We start from the raw sequence: 18,142 nt of genomic DNA on the forward strand, positions 1-18,142 counted from the left end.
TGATTCCCTCTCATGTGTCTCTCCATTGAACTTTTAACAAATAAAAGTTTTAATAATACCTTTTGTGTTTATATTATATTCATTGCTTAACATATACCCTATACCCATTAGCTTTCCCTTATAACAATTTTTACTCAAGTTCCACAATAACCATCACATAAATCACATATATTTAAATATTTGTGCAATAATAGAGGCCTTACTTCCCTGAAATGTTAATCTTCCATTTTCTGTGGCCAAGTTTGATAAGTATAATTACATAACTTTCATAATCATTTCCTCCTCATCCCCCGTTTTTTACTCTCAGATATGTTTCTTTCCTGGTTCTGCTTATACCACCACACCAAAAACTGAATTGCTTCCATGTGAATAATCTTAGGAAGATCCTGAAGATCCTGGCAGGAAAAGGTACCAGACACCGAAGCCCTTTCTCACACTAAACTGCCAAGCATTCAGACACTGCTGCAGTAAACTCTAATGCTAATGCCCAATGTGTGCTTACCAAAAAGACTTTTATGGAGAACTCACATAGGGCAAGGGCTCACTTGGTGATCAGAGAAGTGGTACAAGGATTCTCAAGGTGTCTCTTAATAATTTTAGAAGTGATTGCAGGACAGTGGGAGGCACTGGCACAGTATTATCCAGCATGGTGTGCCCTCATCCCATGTGTTGTACTCTATGAGAAAACAGAAGTGAAGTAGCTCAGAAGAAATGTGAGATGTGGAGTTAAGAGAATCCATCCAATGAACAGACAATTCTCAGACAAAGAAATTGAAACTATTTCTAGCCATATGAAAATATGCTCCAAGTCATTATTAATCAGAGAAATGCAACTTAAGACAACTCTGAGATATCACTACACACCTGTTAGATTGTCTAGAATGACAGGGAAAGATAATGCAGAATGTTGGAGGGGATGTGGGAAAACAGGGACACTGATACATTGTTGGTGGAATTGTGAATACATCCAGGTAGGATGAAAACAGAGAAAGAAAATTATGGACCAATCCCCCTAATGAATATTGATGCAAAAATCTTAAATAAAATATTAGCAGAGATTACAGAAAATCTTCCCTAGGGTAATACACCATGACCAAGTAAGATTTATACCAGGAATGCAGGGCTGGTTCAATATTAAGAAAATTATTATCATAATTGACTACATAAAAACCAAATTAACAAAAACTATATGATTATCTCAATAAATGCAAGAAAAAAATTGATAAAATCCAACACCCATTCCAAATAAAAACACTAGAGAGTATAGGAATAAATGGACTTTTTCCTTAAATCAGTTAGTAGCATCTATTTAAAACCATCAGCAAGCATCATATGTAAGGGAGAAACCTGGAACCATTCCCAATAAGATCAGGGGTGAAATAAGATTGCCCACTATCACATTGCTATTCAATATTGTATTAGAAATGCTTGTCTTGGCAATAAGAGAAGAAACAGAGATTAAAGGAATTAGAGTAGGTAATGAGGAAACCAAATGATCATTCTTTGCAGATGATATGATTGTATACTTAGAGAACCCTAGAGAATCAACTAAAAAACTATTTAAAATAATCCACAACTTTAGCAAAGTTGTGTGATAAAAAATAAATCCACATAAATTATCAACATTTTTATATATCACTAACAAAATCCAACAGCAAGAGATACAAAGAGAAATTCCATTTAAAATAACAGTATGTATACCAAGATAAGATCAAAATGGGTTCATGATCTAGTTATAAAGAATAAGATTATAAATAAATTAGAAGAACATGAGATCATTTATCTCTCAGACATGTGGAGGAGGAAGGAATTTGTGACCAAAGAAGAACTAGAGGTCATTATTGATCACAAAATAGAAATGTTCTATTATATTAAGTTAAAAAGCTTTTGTACAAATAAAACTAATGCGTTCAGGATTCGAAGGGAAGCAATAAGCTGGGAAAACATTTTTACAGATAAAGATTCTGTTAAAGACCTTATCTCCAAAATATATAGAGAATTGACTTATAAGAAATCAATCCATTCTCCAATTGATACTGGAAATTGAAGGGATGCCCATCAAATGGAGAATGGCAGAATAAATTGTGGCATATGAATGTTATGGAATATTATTGTTCTATAAGAAATGACCAACAAGATGAATACAGAGAGGTTTGGATAGACATACATAACTGACCCTAAGTGAAATGAGCAGAACCAGGAGATCATTATTCACTTCAACAACAATACTACATGAGATCAATTCTGATGGACGTGGCTCTCTTCAGTGATGAGAGGATCCAAATCAGTTCTAATTGATCTCTAATGAACAGAACCTAGCTATACCCAGAGAAAGAACACTAGGAAATGAGTATGGACCACAATATAACATTTCCACTCTTTCTGTTATTGTTTGCTTGCATTTTTGTTTTTTCCTTCTCAGGTTATTTTTATCTTCTTTCTAAATCCAATCTTTCTTGTGCAACAAGATAATTGTATATATATATATATATATATATATATATATATATATATATATATATATATATATAGTATTTAATATATACGTTAGCATATTTAACATATATAGGACTACTTGCCATCTAGGGGAGAGAGTGGAGGAAGGAGGGGAAAAGTTGAAACAGAAGTTTTTGCAAGGGTCAATGTTGAAAAATTATCCATGCATATGTTTTGTATATAAAAAGCTATAATAAATAAATAAATAAATAATGATTGATAGTATAAAATATTTGGGAATCTATCTGTCAAGGAAAGTCAGAAATTATGTGAATAAAACTGCAAAACACTTTCCACACAAATAAAGTCAGATCTAAGCAATTGAAAAAATATCAAGTGCTCTTGGAGAGGTTGAGCGAATATAATAAAGATGGCATTACTCCATAAACTAATCTATTTATTTAGTGCTATACCAATCAGACTCCCAAGAAAATATTTTAATGACCTAGAAAAAAATAACAACAAAATTCATATGGAAGAACAAAAGGTCAAGAATCTCAAGGGAATTAATGAAAAAAAAAATCAAATGAAGGTGGCCTAGCTGTACCTGATTTAAAGCTATATTATAAAGCAGCAGTCATCAAAACTATTTAGTATTGGCTAAGAAATAGATTAGTTGATCAGTGGAATGGTTTTGGTTCACAAGACAAAATAGTCAACTATAGCAATCTAGTGTTTGATAAACCCAACTTTTGGGATAGGAATTCATTATTTGACAAAAACTGCTGGGAAAACTGGAAATTAGTATGGCAGAAATTAGGCATGGATCCACACTTAACACCATATACCAAGATAAGATCAAAATAGGCCCAAGATTTAGGCATAAAGAATGAGATTATAAATAAATTAGAGTAACATAGGATAGTTTACCTCTCAGACTTGTGCAGGAGGAAAAAATTTGTGACCAAAGATGAACTAAAGATCATTATTGATCACAAAATAGAAAATTTTGATTATATCAAATTAAAAAGCCTTTGTATAAACAAAACTAATGCAAACAAGATTAGAAGGGAAGCAACAAACTGGGAAAACATTTTCACAGTTAAAGGTTCTGATAAAGGTTTCATTTCCAATATATATAGAGAATTGACTATAATTTATAAAAAAATCAAGCCATTCTCCAATTGATAAATGGTCAAAGGATATAAACAGACAATTTTTAGATGATGAAATTGAAACTATTTCCACTCATATGAAAGAGTGTTCCAAATCTCTATTGATCAGAGAAATGCAAATTAAGACAACTCTGAGATACCACTACACACCTGTCAGATTGGCTAAGATGACAGGAAAAATAATGATGAATGTTGGAGGGGATGCAGGAAAACTGGGACACTGATGCATTGTTGGTGGAGTTGTGAATGAATCCAACCATTCTGGAGAGCAATCTGGAATTATGCCCAAAAAGTTATCAAACTGTGCATATCCTTTGATCCAGCAGTGTTTCTATTGGGCTTATATCCCAAAGAAATACTAAAGAAGGGAAAGGGACCTGTATGGGCCAAAATGTTTGTGGCAGCCCTGTTTGTAGTGGCCAGAAACTGGAAACTGTATGGATGTCCATCCAATTGGAGAATAGTTGGGTAAATTGTGGTATATGAATGTTATGGAATATTATTGTTCTGTAAGAAATGACCAGCAGGATGAATACAGAGAGGCTTGGAGTGACTTACATGAACTGATGCTAAGTGAAATGAGCAGAACCAGGAGATCATTATATACTTCAATAATGATACTGTATGAGGATGTATTCTGATGGAAGTGGATTTCTTTGACAAATAGAAGATCTAATTCAGTTCCAATTGATCAATGATGGACAGAAGCAGCTACATGCAGAGAAGGAACACTGGGAAATGAATGTAAACTGTTTGCATTTTTGTTTTTTTCTTCCCGGGTTATTTCTACCTTCTGAATCCAATTCTTCCTGTGCAACAAGAGAACTGTTCGGTTCTGCACACATAAATTGTATCTAGGATATACTGTAACATATTTAACATGTATAGGACTGCTTGCCATCTAGGGGAGGGGGTGGAGGGAGGGAGGGGAAAAGTCGGGACAGAGTGAGTGCAAGGGATAATGTTGTAAAAAAAAATTATCTAGGAATGGGTTCTGTCAATAAAAAGTTATAATTATTAAAAGAAAAAAAAAGGTAGCAAGCCCTCTTGGGCCCCAGATTTAATTGGGTGCTAGCACAAGAGGGGAACATATTAGGATTTTGGAAATGCAGTATGGCCAGGATGGCATGAGTAGCTCCTAGCTTCTGGGATTCACCTGCTCCTAGCAGGAGGAATTTATTTCCATTCAGATTTCAAATGGATTATGGAGAAGGGGACTTGAGAGGAGTAGTGAAAGTGCCCCTGGATTTCTGAGAAGGGAGAACATGGTTCTAATTTCATCATTAGGTCATGCTCTCGTAAAAGGGCTGGGCAAGAGGAGAGGATAAAAAAGGTCTTCAAACTGACAAAGCAGAGGGAAGGTCTCAAAACATGTTAAGCTTCCTTTCAATACTTATAACCTGATAGTGTGAGGGATAGGTAAAGCCACAGTACTGGGATAGTACAGAATAACTGACTCTTGTATCATTAAGAAAATTAATGGATTTATCTGCTACATCCAAAATTACTCTGGGTTTGGCCAAGGTAATGGAGTAGAGGGAGCCTGGCCAAATCTAGGGCCTGTGATTTTCAATTCTGAGGAGACTATAGTTGGGGGTGGGGGGTGCAGTGGGAGAATGTAGCTTGACTCCCTTGTGGACAATCTCTCTTCCAGTGCCACTCCTAGTTGCAAAAGAATATGAGCCCAGGGGCTTCCTTCTGGATGGGCTTTCACTGGACAGTCAGGAGCAATGACCCTGTTAATGACATTGGAAGCATAAACCCTCTATGGAAATATCTGTTCCTGGGTATGGCAACAGCCAAAATTTGATATTATTTTCTATTCCTATCTTTAGCTCTGTGGTTCAGATCTTCTGCTGCAGCTTGGTCCCTATTGGTAAAGATGACAAAAACTGTTTTCAAAAGCTGAGCTTGGGGGAGTCTGACTAACTTCTGCAGGTTCCTCAGATTGACTGATAAAGTGTATGCAGAAATAAGTAGCCCTTTCAGGAGAATTTGGGGCCAAGGTGATATACTTTTTAAATTTTTATTTTATTAAAAAAAACAGAATAAGAAAAAAGAAAAACAGAAAAAGAATACAAAATAAAGGAAAACATCATCATGTGCCCAGCAGAACATCAGGGAAGATTCAAAATATATAACAACAAATTACTAGTTTAAGAAAATGAATATATTAGTGGAAGAAATTATATTTATACATACACACACTCCCTCTTTCCCCTTAACTTACCTTGCTATTACCTAACCTTCCCCCACCCATGGATCCCTCCTTTTTCTTCTTCCCTTATCCTTTGTTTCCCTATCACTTCTCTCTTCCCTTTTTGGTATACTTCTTAAGAGCCTCTACAAGTCACCCTTAAAAGACAGCATGTGTGTCCTCAGCCCCCTGGGTAACTTCCATATATTTTTCATAATTAACTTGTTTCTTAATCCTTTTTTCATACCTTCAATAGGAGATTATTGCAAAAATTCAGGCAGCACTGGTCTTTGGTAACTAACGCTCTACTAATTTTATTCTCTTTTTCTATATGGAAAACCTAAGTTTTCAAAGAGAATCTTCCAATGACACTTCTGCTTAGGAACTGATGATGTAGTTCAATCCTAATTCAGATTGGTTCTCCCTTCTGTGAGGTTGCTCAATTCTGGAGCATAGATGAAAGTATTTAAGTTCTTACTATGGAAGTTTTAGGGACATTTCATGGGGTGAGGACCATCCTGATTGCCATTCCTTTATGTCTTGTTCTTTCCCTGTCCCCAGGATGTTGATTGTGGGGACAAAAATTCTGATTTTGACCCTGATGATGCTGAATTTCCTAGAGGCTACAGGAAGAGATAGTGAAGGTAAGTTCAGAGCACTAACTCCTCAGACAGCAGAGGTGGGGAAATAACAGAAATGCTTTTCTCCATTACTCAGACTAAAGAAAGCCTGGAAGCAGGTTGGCACTTGGAAGGATGGGAAGAGGGAAGAAGCTAGTCTCTAAAGTACCATCATCCCTTCCTTCTTTTAACTCACATTCCAAGTGGAATGCTTCTCCTTACCTTCCCTTTCTTTCTCTGTCCCTAATCTCATCCCTTCTCATGGACTCTGAGTCTCTACTCTCCCCCATCAAACTCCCACCTAAACTTTGGTGTCTTCCAAAATGCCTTCACATAGATGGCCTAAGTTGCTAAACTGATTTCAACTTTGGTGTTTCTAGGGGAAGAGCTTTCCTGTTTTGCTTACCCCTCCCTGGCAGAAATGGAGGATTGGAAAGCCTTGTGTGAAGTGAAGGTATTTGGAAATCCATCCCTAGCCTTTGGGTTAACATGTTAATGACAGGTATTTTTTCTATTCATTCCCTTCAGGCAGGTCAGAAGCCAACAATGAATAGGAGAGACCTGAGCCAAGATGGGATTTCTTTTATCTTTATGATTCCTTGTTAATGAGCTGAAGAAATATTACAAGTCCATTGTAATCTTTACTTCTTTGTTCACTTCAAATCTCCACTTCTTTGTTCTAGTCAGGGGTTATTTCTTGTTGTGAATGACATATATACATACTGACCCCCAATCACCTACTGCTATTAGCTGTCTCTTTGCAACATCTTCCTGATTTCAGGATCTGAATTATAGGTCGTTCTGCATGAAAACAGCACCAAAGTATTTATTAAGTACTTATCATCCATGTTAATTCCTACCTCAAGGGGCTTAGAGTCTATCAGAAAAGACAGCTTATACAGATAGAAATCTATATAGAACCAATTAAAAATAAGTACAAATTAATTTAGCATTCTGAAAGACTTGATGTAGAGAGTGGAGCTGGATCTTTGTCCTGAAGGAAGTCAGGGATTCTAAGAGGTAGAGATGAGTAGGAGCTACATTCTAAGTGACGAGTGGAGCCCCAAAACTCTTTCTCTTTCTCTCTCTCTGACTTCTGACTGAACCATGAGGTGAAGAACTTGGGAAGCTCTTTGAAGGAGAGATTCTCCTTAAATCCTGCCTCTGTAAAAGACCCACCCCAGGAAATCTTATTTGTGGTTTATCTTGGTAGGACTAGTTAAAGTAATCTCATTTAGCTGGAGATTTAGATTTCTATTGAACCCTATTCTATTGTTGGCTCAAAACTACTCCCAATAAGTGGTCTCACCTAGGTCTGGGGGCAGTGACAGCATTGAGGGAATCTCATTCTGTTGAAACTTCTGTCTCGGATTTCCTTATAAAAATGACAATTTTAAACTCAGTCCTCGCAGAGGACCTAATATGTCATCCATGGCATAGCAGTAACCCTCTGCCCACTGAAATGATATTCTCTTTCAGCAAGTACTGTAATGAACCTTTAGAGCTTATTCAAAGAGTTATTCTATCAGATTATAGGTATATGTATATTTTTCTGTGTGTGTACAACGGATATAGATAAATAAATACACACATACACAAACTGCACTTAAAAATATCAAATTGACATGTGGGGGAAGGCTCTAGAGAACTCAGACCCAAAAGAAAGGCTTGATCTAGAAATTCTACTAGTAGATGAAAATGGAGTGCATTCCAAGAATGGGGGCAGGTGATACAAAGGCATGCAGATGGGAGATGCTACACTGTACATGGGGAACTGGAAAAAGATCATTTTGCCTGGATTGGAGAGCAGTGGTGTCAAACTTACATGGGAAAGGGGCCACTAAATCATAAATAATAGCCCCACTTGGGCCACACCTTGATTTCAAAAATAACATATTGCTATTATCTTTTTTTATTGTATTTTTATGAATTTCATTAAATATTTCCCAATTAACATTTTAATCTGGTTTGGGCCAAAAGGAATGAGGTATGTCACAGGAGGCCTATGTGCCATATTTGACACTTCAACTATAGAGTGTATGAAAAGGAAGAAAGTACTTGAGGTGCTCAACAAAGGAGAGTGGATCTACTTCTAGAGAGAACAGGGACTGTCAAAAGTAATGGAACTGACTGGGTGGTAGTGGGAGAGAGTGATATGGTCAGATCTTTAAGAAAGTCACTTGGGATGATGTGTTGGTGTTGGAGACTATACAACTGTTATTCTTCTAGTTGGAAAATCATGGAAGATTTAATAGACGTGGTGACATTTGAGCACAACCTAGAAAGACAAGTGGTGTTGGGATGAGCAGAACTGAGAAAGGGAATTTCATGTCTGAGAAGAGAGTAGACACAGAGGTCTGCAAGCATATGATCGATTAAAAAGCATTTCTTTAGTGCCTATTATTGTGACATGCACTGGGAGTACAGAGAACAGAACAAAACAAAATAAAGAGAAGATTCCCTATTCTCAAGGTGCTAACTTTCTATCAAAAGAAACAATTTATACACACACATACAGATATAACATATACATACATACATATTCAATCAAAATGAAAGATAGTTTTTAGATAGATGATACTTACAGGAAATGCTTCATGTAAAAGATAGAAAGTGAACTGAGTTTTTTAGGAAAGGAATCTAGGACACAAGAGTGATTCTAGAGATAAGAAGATAGAAAGTGAGCTGAGTTTTTTAGGAAAGGAATCTAGGACACAAGAGTGATTCTAGAGATAAGAAGGAAGAAAGAATACATCTCAGTCCTGGCAAATACAAGAAGATAGAAGATGATAGATTATTGGAGGTAGGGATGGGCTGGGGAGATGTAATAAGAAGTCCCTGGAATTTGGTTGAATTTCTAGAGTGCAGGAAAACAATGAAGCTTGAAAAGGTGGTTTGAGATTATCTTGGGTAGGCCTTGATAAGCCGTGCAGGAAAGAATTTTACAATTCTTACAATTTATTCTGAAAGTAACAAGGGAAATCTGTAGTTAATTGAATGAGAGTGACTATCAGTCCTACACTAAAGCAGAATCAGGTTGGCTATTGTTGGAAAATGGATTAGAGTAAGGTGAGACTTGGGTGAAGTTATGTGTCGGTGGGGAGACTAGAAAGAGGCAATTCCAATAATTGAGGATCTGAACTACGAATAGAATAGAAAGACTCCGACATTTGTGGGCATAAAGAGTTTGAGTGGGGATATTCTGAAGATCCAGAGAGCAAGAAGCAGGTCTTGGAATGTTGGGCTTAATTTTCTTGCAGTGTTTGTGCTGGGTTGATTAGAAGTAGACTAACTAGGAGGGCACTTATAGGCTATGAATTAAACACCTTGAAAGGCAGCTCTGGGTGCAAAGAAAGGAATACCTACCTGGGAATGAGAAGGCGGTGTTCTAGCAATGAACTTGCAGCCCGGCTGGGGCTAGGGATTGGGCTCAGAATTGTAGAGCTGGCCATGCTCAAAAAGATCAGTTTGCTTCTTAAAAGAGAGGAGTACGTGAACCGCCTCCTCCATTCCACCCGTGCCCAGCTAGAGTTTCGGGGTGACTTGGGTGCCAGACAGGGCTAAGCTGCTCCTGGGATCCCCCCACAGAGAACTTCATGGAGCAGACGAAGGCGGAGTGTCACTTTGTCAATGGGATTGAGCACGTGCAGTTTGTGGGGAGACTCATATACAACCGCGAGGAGATCCTCCGCTTTGACAGCGAAGTGGGGAAGTTCGTGGCTTTGACCGAGCTGGGACGGCCCATTGAGGAGCTAATGAACAGTCAACTGGAGGCTCTGGAGCAAGCGCGGGCCCAGGTGGCCATGTGCAGAGACAACTATATCCTGTGGGAGTCCTTGTGGAATCGGAGGAGAGGTGACTGGGATAGACAGGAAGGGAGGAACACGGGAAGGGAGGAAGAGGGATGGAAAAACGAAAAGGGTAAAGAAAAAAGGGAGGGAATGAGGAAAGAAGGAGAGGAGGGAAGGAAAGGAGGATAGATGAGGAAAAGTCTCAGGGAGATTAGGGGAGGAGAAGGGAGAGTGAATGGAGCAATGAGTGGAGTTTGAAGAGAGAGGGAAGGGCAGGGTGAGGGAGATAGGAGGAGAGGGAAAGGAACGGAAAGGGGAAAAGATGAGAGCTTTTTTTTTTTTTTTTTTTTTTTTAACTTGCCTGATTCACAGAGACCTGGATAACCATATATAGCTATGTTTATCATATCTCTGGCTCTCTCAGGGCCACCTGGCTTAGAAGTCAGAATACTGAAAGCCTAGTCTTTTTTTTTTTCAAAGTCACCCTTCTACCCAGAGATTTCTTCAGTGGATTGACAGGGGAGGTGCTCTGGGAGGAAATCTATTGTAAACTTGTGAAATCCATTTATAATCAGAAAACCCATCTTACAATTATTTTGATCCATTTCCATAAATGCTGATTTGTCCAAGGACTCATGGGGCTACTTCTTGCTGTATAAAATGTCTAACCGAATGGAAGTCTTACCCATTGCTGGCCTGGGGGGGTGGGGAGGGGTTGGGGGAGAAGGGGACCTGAGCTTGATTTGGGGTGAGATGATAGAGATGAGTACTGAACTAGTAATATCTGCTTTGGTTCTCTCACTCAGGATATTTCTTTTATTTCTTCTAGTTGAGCCTGAAGTAACTGTGTATTCATCAAAGATAACTCCCCTAGGATACCCAAACCAGCTTATCTGTTTTGTTACTGGTTTTTATCCTGGGGACATTAAGGTCAGATGGTTCCTGAATGGTCAAGAGGAGACAGCTGGGGTTTTGTCCACAGGCCTGATTAACAATGGAGACTGGACCTTTCAGACTCAGGTTATGCTGGAAATGATCCCCAAGCCTGGAGATGTCTACACTTGCCAAGTGGAGCACTCCAGCCTTCAGAACCCTGTCATTGGAGTTTGGGGTGAGAAGTAGCTCTTGGTCCTTTGAGACCCAACATTCTTCAGGACATGGCAGCCTCTAGTTCTGGTCTCCTATTGCCCTCTCTCCTCCTTAAGGATATCTTGTGCTTTCACCTAGTGCAACCCCCTGAGTTTGGTGCTAAGATGAGGATGGAGACTAGGATCTTGGTGTCCACAGTGATGTCAGTCCTAGAAACTAGTCTGCTTTGGGGCCTCTGTATGAACCTTTATGACTTTTCTCCTGGGATAAGGGAACTAGGTTTCTCCTCTTCCTTCTCTTTAATCAACTGCTTAGGCTTTCAAACTTGTTTGTATACCATGCCAGGATGACTTCTGAAGGGAAAATTGTGATTCTTGGTGTGTCTTCTTCTCCCTAGAAGCACAGTATGGATCTGCCCAGAAAAAGATGCTGAGTGGAGTTGGGGGCCTTGTACTAGGGCTGATTTTCCTTGGGTTTGGCCTTGCTGTTTATCTTAAAAGTCAAAAAGGTGAGAAATCGGAGGGATGACCCTGAGGCCCACATGTTCTCTCTAAGGGAGGAGGTGGAGGCAGGATTTGGCTGGGACTCAGAATCTGTCAGAGTGGAGGAAGTCCTCTGGCTCTGACTGCAGCTCTTCATAATTTTCATTTTCAAAACATTGTTGAGGAGGCCAACTTTCAGGCCTCCAAGAGTTTTGAAGAAGCCATGTTCACAAAGATAGCTCTCTGAGACATCTTGCATCCTCAGCACTGAGAGCCCACACATACCCAGAAGCATGGAGGGAATTTCCCCTTTGTCCAAATGCTATCTTATCTTCCTTTTATGTATCGTGGATTCACAAGGGCTTTGTGTGAATATTTCTATCTGTCAAATCTTTCAGGAAACCAAGGCCAACAACCAACAGGTAACTTCCTCTACCCAGATAAGGCTTGGTTCTGATAACAACCTTTTCTCAATAGGTTTTGAAGCTAAGTAAAACCTTGGACTCTGGAGGAAAAAATGCTGCTGCTCATGAGCTCAGGGCCATGTAAGTGACTCATCACTGTCTTCTAATGGTCTTCATCTGACCATTGAGGTTATATGACTCCCAAAGCTTGGATTCTCTCAGCATCTCTTTGAAACACGAAAGCTACCTGCCTGTATCCAAGAGTAAATCCTTCCCTGTTTCAGCCTGGACTCTCCATATACTGCCTCTCACAGCACACCTCCTGTTGGGTTTGACCAGATGCCCACACAGGGTCTTGGCTGGTAAGAGGGAGGTCTGTCTGTCTTTTACCCTTATAGATTCACATGGTATTGTATGCATATGTTGCTCTTTATTATCTCTTGAGTCTTTTCTCCAGTAGATCAGAAGGGAGAAAATCTCCTGGTGTTGGGCAACAAGGAAAGTGCAGAAATGAAGAGAGGGAAGAAAATTCAATATTACCATGCATCTGTGGTATCTATATGGTTAATTTCTCCAAAGGTGGGGATCACATACAACCCTTCCAAATCTTTTCATCCTATGTGACTTTTGTATATATCTTCAAAATAATCCTTCAAAGAGGTCTGCTCAGTGCACATCTAACATCCTAACATCAAATAACTTGACGTTATGTTCATGGTAGTGAATCACATAGACTGTCCATTGGTTATCCCTCACAGTCACTACATGACTGTTTTGGTTTGGTTTTTGGTCACACATGTCTAATTATATCCTTTGTTCTCTCCCTCAGTTCTTTAATATGCTACAACCTACATATACACAAACTCACACACAACCCATGATGTTCCTTCCTCAATATCACAAACTATTCACATAAAAATTTATTTCTATTCTTTGTTTTTCCTCCTTTTTATTTATGAATATACCCCCTCCCAAACTGATCTTATTACTGAGGCCTCACTTGTATCAAATATTTTAAAAAAACAGTTGCATAAAATCAATCACAGTTTCATCCACTTGTGTTTGACAGCCTATACAACAATTAACATTCATAGGCTCCCATCTCTTCAACAAGAAGTAGGTGCATATTATTCGCTATGGCCAAACTTGGACATTGTAGTTCCATTATAGAGTTTAGTTCCATTTTATTGCTCTTTGTTTTACATTGTTATAGTCCTCATCTTCCTTTTTTTCCCTGGCTCTGAATACTTTACTCTTAATCAACTCATGAAAATGCTCTCATTTTCCTCCAAATTTCTCACATCCTTTATTTCTTATACCATATTAATATTCCAATATATATATGTGGTCTTCAATACGTTTAGCCATTTCCAAAACTGATGAACAATCAATTTCTTCTAGGTTCTTTGCTAACCAAAAAGGATATTACTAGAAATATTTGATAATCAATTTCTTTTCTGTTCTTTGCTAACAAAAAATATATTACTAGAAATATTTTGATATCTTTCTGTTTGTGGCCTATTTTGGTGTATGTGTTCATCAGAGGATAAAAAATATTAAAAATTAGCTATTATTTTTGTTCAAATTGTTTTCCGTAATGGAGAGATGAACTCATAGCTCCATTAAGAATGATGCCAATGTAGCTATCATTCTGTAGTTCAGATAACATCAACCATTTCTATCTTTGGTCATATTTCTTAAGTTTGTGAGTGTGAGATGAAATCTGAAATAAATCTGATTCTTAGTTAGCTGAAACAATCAATTATGTTTGTTAATAGCTTGCTATTATTTGGAAAAATTTAATCAGATCTTTTGACCAGTTGTCTGTTGGATTTTAGTCTTGGCCTTTTATATTTGTTTGAATTGCCTCTAAATCTCAGATTTGTCAGAGATATCTGCTACAGAATTTTACCTAACTTACAATTGTTTTCATTCTAGCCAATTGATATTTTATATCAGTCTTATGTATTATAAATTGCTTTGGTTATTTTTAACATTGTCTTCTAATACTTATTTGGTCAACACTTCTGGCCTTAGCCATAGCTGTGATCAAAGCAGCTCCATGATCACGAGGAACTACTTTGGCAGAAAAATAAGTCTTTTATTAGTGACCACGAATCCTTTTCTTCTTTCCTTCCATGTAAGAAGGTACTTATAAAATTATGCATATTTGTTGATCCAGCAGTATCCCTATTATGTATGTATTCCCAAGAGATCATAAAGAAGGGAAAGGAACCCACATGTACAAAAATGTTTATATCAGTTATCTTTATGGTGGCAAAGAAATGGAAATTTAAAGGATGTCCATTGATTGGGGAATGACTGAACAAATTGTGGCATATGAATATAATGGAATAGTGTTGTTTCACAAGAAATGATAAATAGATGGATTTCAGAAAAACCTGGAAAGACTTACATGAAATTATACTGAGTGAAGTGAGCAAAACCAGGAGCACAGCAGCATTCTGCAATGATCAACTTTGACAGACTTAGCTTTCATCAACACGACAATAAATAATCTAAGACAATTCCAAAAGACTCATGATGGAAGATATTATCTACATTCAGAGCAATGATATTATCTACATTCAGAGCAATGACTATGGAATCTGAATGCAGATTCATGCATACTATTTTCAATTTGGGGGGATTTCTTCTTTGCCTTTTTTTTCCCTTTTGTTCTGATTTTTCTTTCACAAAATGACTATTGTGGAAATGTATTTAATATGATTGTACATATATAATCTATATTAGATTGCTTGCCTTTTTGGGGAGAGGAAAACATGCTAATCAAAATCTTATGAAAGTAAATATTGAAAAATAAAAGTAAAAAACAAAAAGAAGTACTGTCCAAGATCTTCATTTAATTTGTGACTTTTGGAGACTTATAGGAGTATATGAAAAAGGGAATTGATAAAATTTTCCTTCCTGTATTTCCTTCCTCTTACAGGTACGTGATTTTCATATAAAGGATTGTGTGGTAAGCTAGCTGCCACACCAGAAAGGAGCATAGAAATCTGACTAAATAGAGAATTTATAAGTTCTAATGATGAGACCTCAAGCCAGCATGTTCTCTCCCTAAGGCTAAAATTCCTTAATCTTCTCTGAGACCATTTCGCCAATTCTTGCCCTGATTTTATCCTTTAAGCATCTTCCCAACTTCTCCTGGATTCCTTCAAACATCCTTTATCTCTGTTAACTCTTCCTTGGTTTCTCTCCCTCCTTCGGTTTCTAGAAATTGCCCCTTTCCACAACGTATATCATAAAATCATATTTCGATTTTGTTTATGACCTTTCCTTGTCAATAAAGATGCCTTTTGACAGGGAGAATGTGACAAATTCACAATGAGGCAATCTTTGCACCTTATTTTTTGAATTGCTCTCCCAAACCTCATCACTAATGGGTAACTTTTTTATTATTTTTTATTTTTTTAAATTTTTAACCAGCAGATCTTTGTGGGAAGGACCTAATAGTTTATTGATTCTGTATCTTGAGTTGGGTCCACCAGAATATGAACAGAGGATTGAACTTCTTCTACAAAGCATAATATTTATTAAATTAACACAATAGTAAAAAAAAATTCTGCTTTTCTTGCTATTTAATTTTTTCAAATGTTTTATTGAAGGGGCAGCGAGGTGGTACAGCGAATAGAATGCATGCTACAATTTCTACCAATGGGTTCTGAGGTGCTCCAGCTGATTTACTTGTGGGCTACCACTTCTCCATATACTGTTTAACTTATGGCTATATATTTATTTTATCTTCCAAAGACCAACAGCAATCTTGAAGAAAATTGTGGTCATGTATTTCTCTTTATTAAGTTTGTAGTCTGTGATTAAAGTATTTAGTTTAAGACCTTCCTCCAGTTCATTAAATGCTAATCATTTAATGGAAGAAACTTTCTTTTAAAATAATTATACTTGGTTTTCAATATTTAAATTAAGTATTTAAATTCTTGAATATATGAATATGTAATTTAAAAATGGAAATTAATAATAGGTCTAAAGCCATATAGCTCTACTTAAAATGTTTTGACTATAACTGTCATAACCTCAGTCAAATCTTTAATATATCAGCACATGACTCTTTTTTTTTGGCATGTCTGGAAACATAGCCACAAATCATTTCCTCTTTCTTCATTTGAAGATTCAAGTCTTCCAAGTCATCTTTTTCAGAGTTCTTCATAAGATTAGTCCTTTTTCTTTGGCATCTCTTCAATTATGACAGAAAACAGCCTTTCAAAAGGATTGTACTTTCTAACTACTCAGATTCTTCACAGAATTCCTATTGGAAAGTTTCCTTATTATGATTTTTAATAGCTTGAGGGAGAGGAGAGTTAGTGGTTTACAAACTTCAGCTGAAACAATACTTTCTCTTTTCTGTGAGGAATTGGGGCAGGCAGAATTCTTAAGTTGTTGGCAACATTTGTGATTGCAGGAGGATATTTGTATAATCTGGGTACAGCAAGTAAAATTCAAGGCACATCTTTTGAGTGCCACCAAATGATCTGGGACAGTGGAAAATATGTGAGGAAGAAGGAATGACTCTGTAGTCTGAAGAACTGGGTTGGCATGAGTGTGAGACTTGATGAGAGAAGTAGAGGGTTCCTTTTATAAAAATTGTATTTTTGACATAGAGAAATTGAAAATAAATGTTAAAAAAAACAAATATTAATCACATTCTTTGGCAACCATAATATTGTTGGGGTTCAAGAAGATAATCTGCAATATCATCTTTGTAAGAATTTAGGATTCAAGCCATCTCCAAATCTACTAAAGATATTTAATAAGATTTATTGAGAATTATGCAGTGAGTGTGGGCTATTCTCCCTTAGAAGTAAGCAGCCCAGCAAAGTAAGTCAGAGATAATTATGAAATCTGATTATTTCACAAGATATGTAAATTTTGATGTTATAGGAGGAGATCCTAGCATGGGGAAGTCCTAAGCCTTGATGAAACTGTGCATGCCTTACCTCTGAGTGCATACAGAAAAACCCAATCAGAAAGTATTAATGTATAGTAATGAGATTATAACTAGCCTGACTTGTCATAAGTTCACCCAAAGGACAACAAAGAAGGATAATGTGAAGATCCCATGTAGATCAATGTCATGCTATATATTGATTTCTATGGTATATCTAGTATGTCTAAATTAGATGGATGATGAAGTTATAGACCATGTAGATTTGTACCTGTCAATAAGCAATTAAGAATTTCTCTGGGATTTAAGCTTGAGGGAGCAACAATCAGAATCCCATCATTCCTCCCTAAAAGACTTGGGGCCAAAATTCATTTGGAATAAGGATGAAGTTCTTGATTTCTGTTGCTTCTTCAGGGTGAAAAGAGGCATAAAGCTGGTCTTGTCTACAGACTCAATGCTGAGAAGTTAGATATGGAGAAAAAACATACTGGAGTTGTCTTGAGAGGATGAGCAGCCTCAGCCAGAGGATTATGTGTCAGGTGATGTCTATCCTGCAAGATCACCTGGAAGAGGCAAATTGAATTAAAAAAAATAGCTAATAAAGGCCAAAGCGGAAAAAAATGGAAATTAATAACATTAGGCAATAAGTTTGTAAGAAGAATAGAAGTAATAAGTAATTTTAAGTGTTTCTGACACAGTTTGAGTCATTTGTGAAATGAAAAATCTGAACCATTGTTGCTCTGTAAAGAGCTATATAGGCTCAAAGAAGGTATAATCTCTTTTAGTAAAAACTTTGAGCTTTTTTCAGTCCTGCAAGGGAAGGCCTCCACCCAATTGATAAAGATGTAAACAAAAACCAGGAGAAATATTAAATCCTTGCATGGGGGCATATGTGTAAAGTCTATCTTTCACTCTTCTCCCAAATACCCCTCCTTTGAACAGATTTTAAAGAAATAGGTTTTTGATGGAATCTTCAGGATTCATCTGGAAACGATTTGGGAAAGCTTAAAAAACTTGCTGGATGGTT

At 37.2% G+C, this 18,142-nt stretch overlaps 1 protein-coding gene across 2 annotated transcripts; it reads left to right on the plus strand.

Annotated features, from left to right (window-relative positions):
• The first annotated feature begins 6,299 nt into the window (after nucleotides 1–6,299).
• LOC127561741 (H-2 class II histocompatibility antigen, E-S beta chain-like) lies at nucleotides 6,300–17,736 on the plus strand. 2 transcript variants are annotated; one of them, XR_007953525.1, is made up of 6 exons: nucleotides 6,300–6,452; nucleotides 10,017–10,283; nucleotides 11,049–11,330; nucleotides 11,706–11,816; nucleotides 12,268–12,335; nucleotides 17,530–17,736. XR_007953525.1 is itself a non-coding variant. In XM_051996959.1 (4 exons), the coding sequence occupies exons 1-4, from the start codon at nucleotides 6,344–6,346 to the stop codon at nucleotides 11,834–11,836; spliced, it is 789 nt and encodes a 262-aa protein (XP_051852919.1). In that variant the 5' UTR covers nucleotides 6,300–6,343. The 2 variants fall into 2 exon arrangements, 1 of the variants encoding a protein (XP_051852919.1); XM_051996959.1 differs by lacking the exons at nucleotides 12,268–12,335; nucleotides 17,530–17,736 and having other exon boundaries at nucleotides 11,706–11,836.
• Nucleotides 17,737–18,142: the final 406 nt, after the last annotated feature.

Source organism: Antechinus flavipes, chromosome 4 (genome assembly GCF_016432865.1).
Source record: "Antechinus flavipes isolate AdamAnt ecotype Samford, QLD, Australia chromosome 4, AdamAnt_v2, whole genome shotgun sequence".
In the NCBI taxonomy this organism is placed as follows: domain Eukaryota; kingdom Metazoa; phylum Chordata; class Mammalia; order Dasyuromorphia; family Dasyuridae; genus Antechinus; species Antechinus flavipes.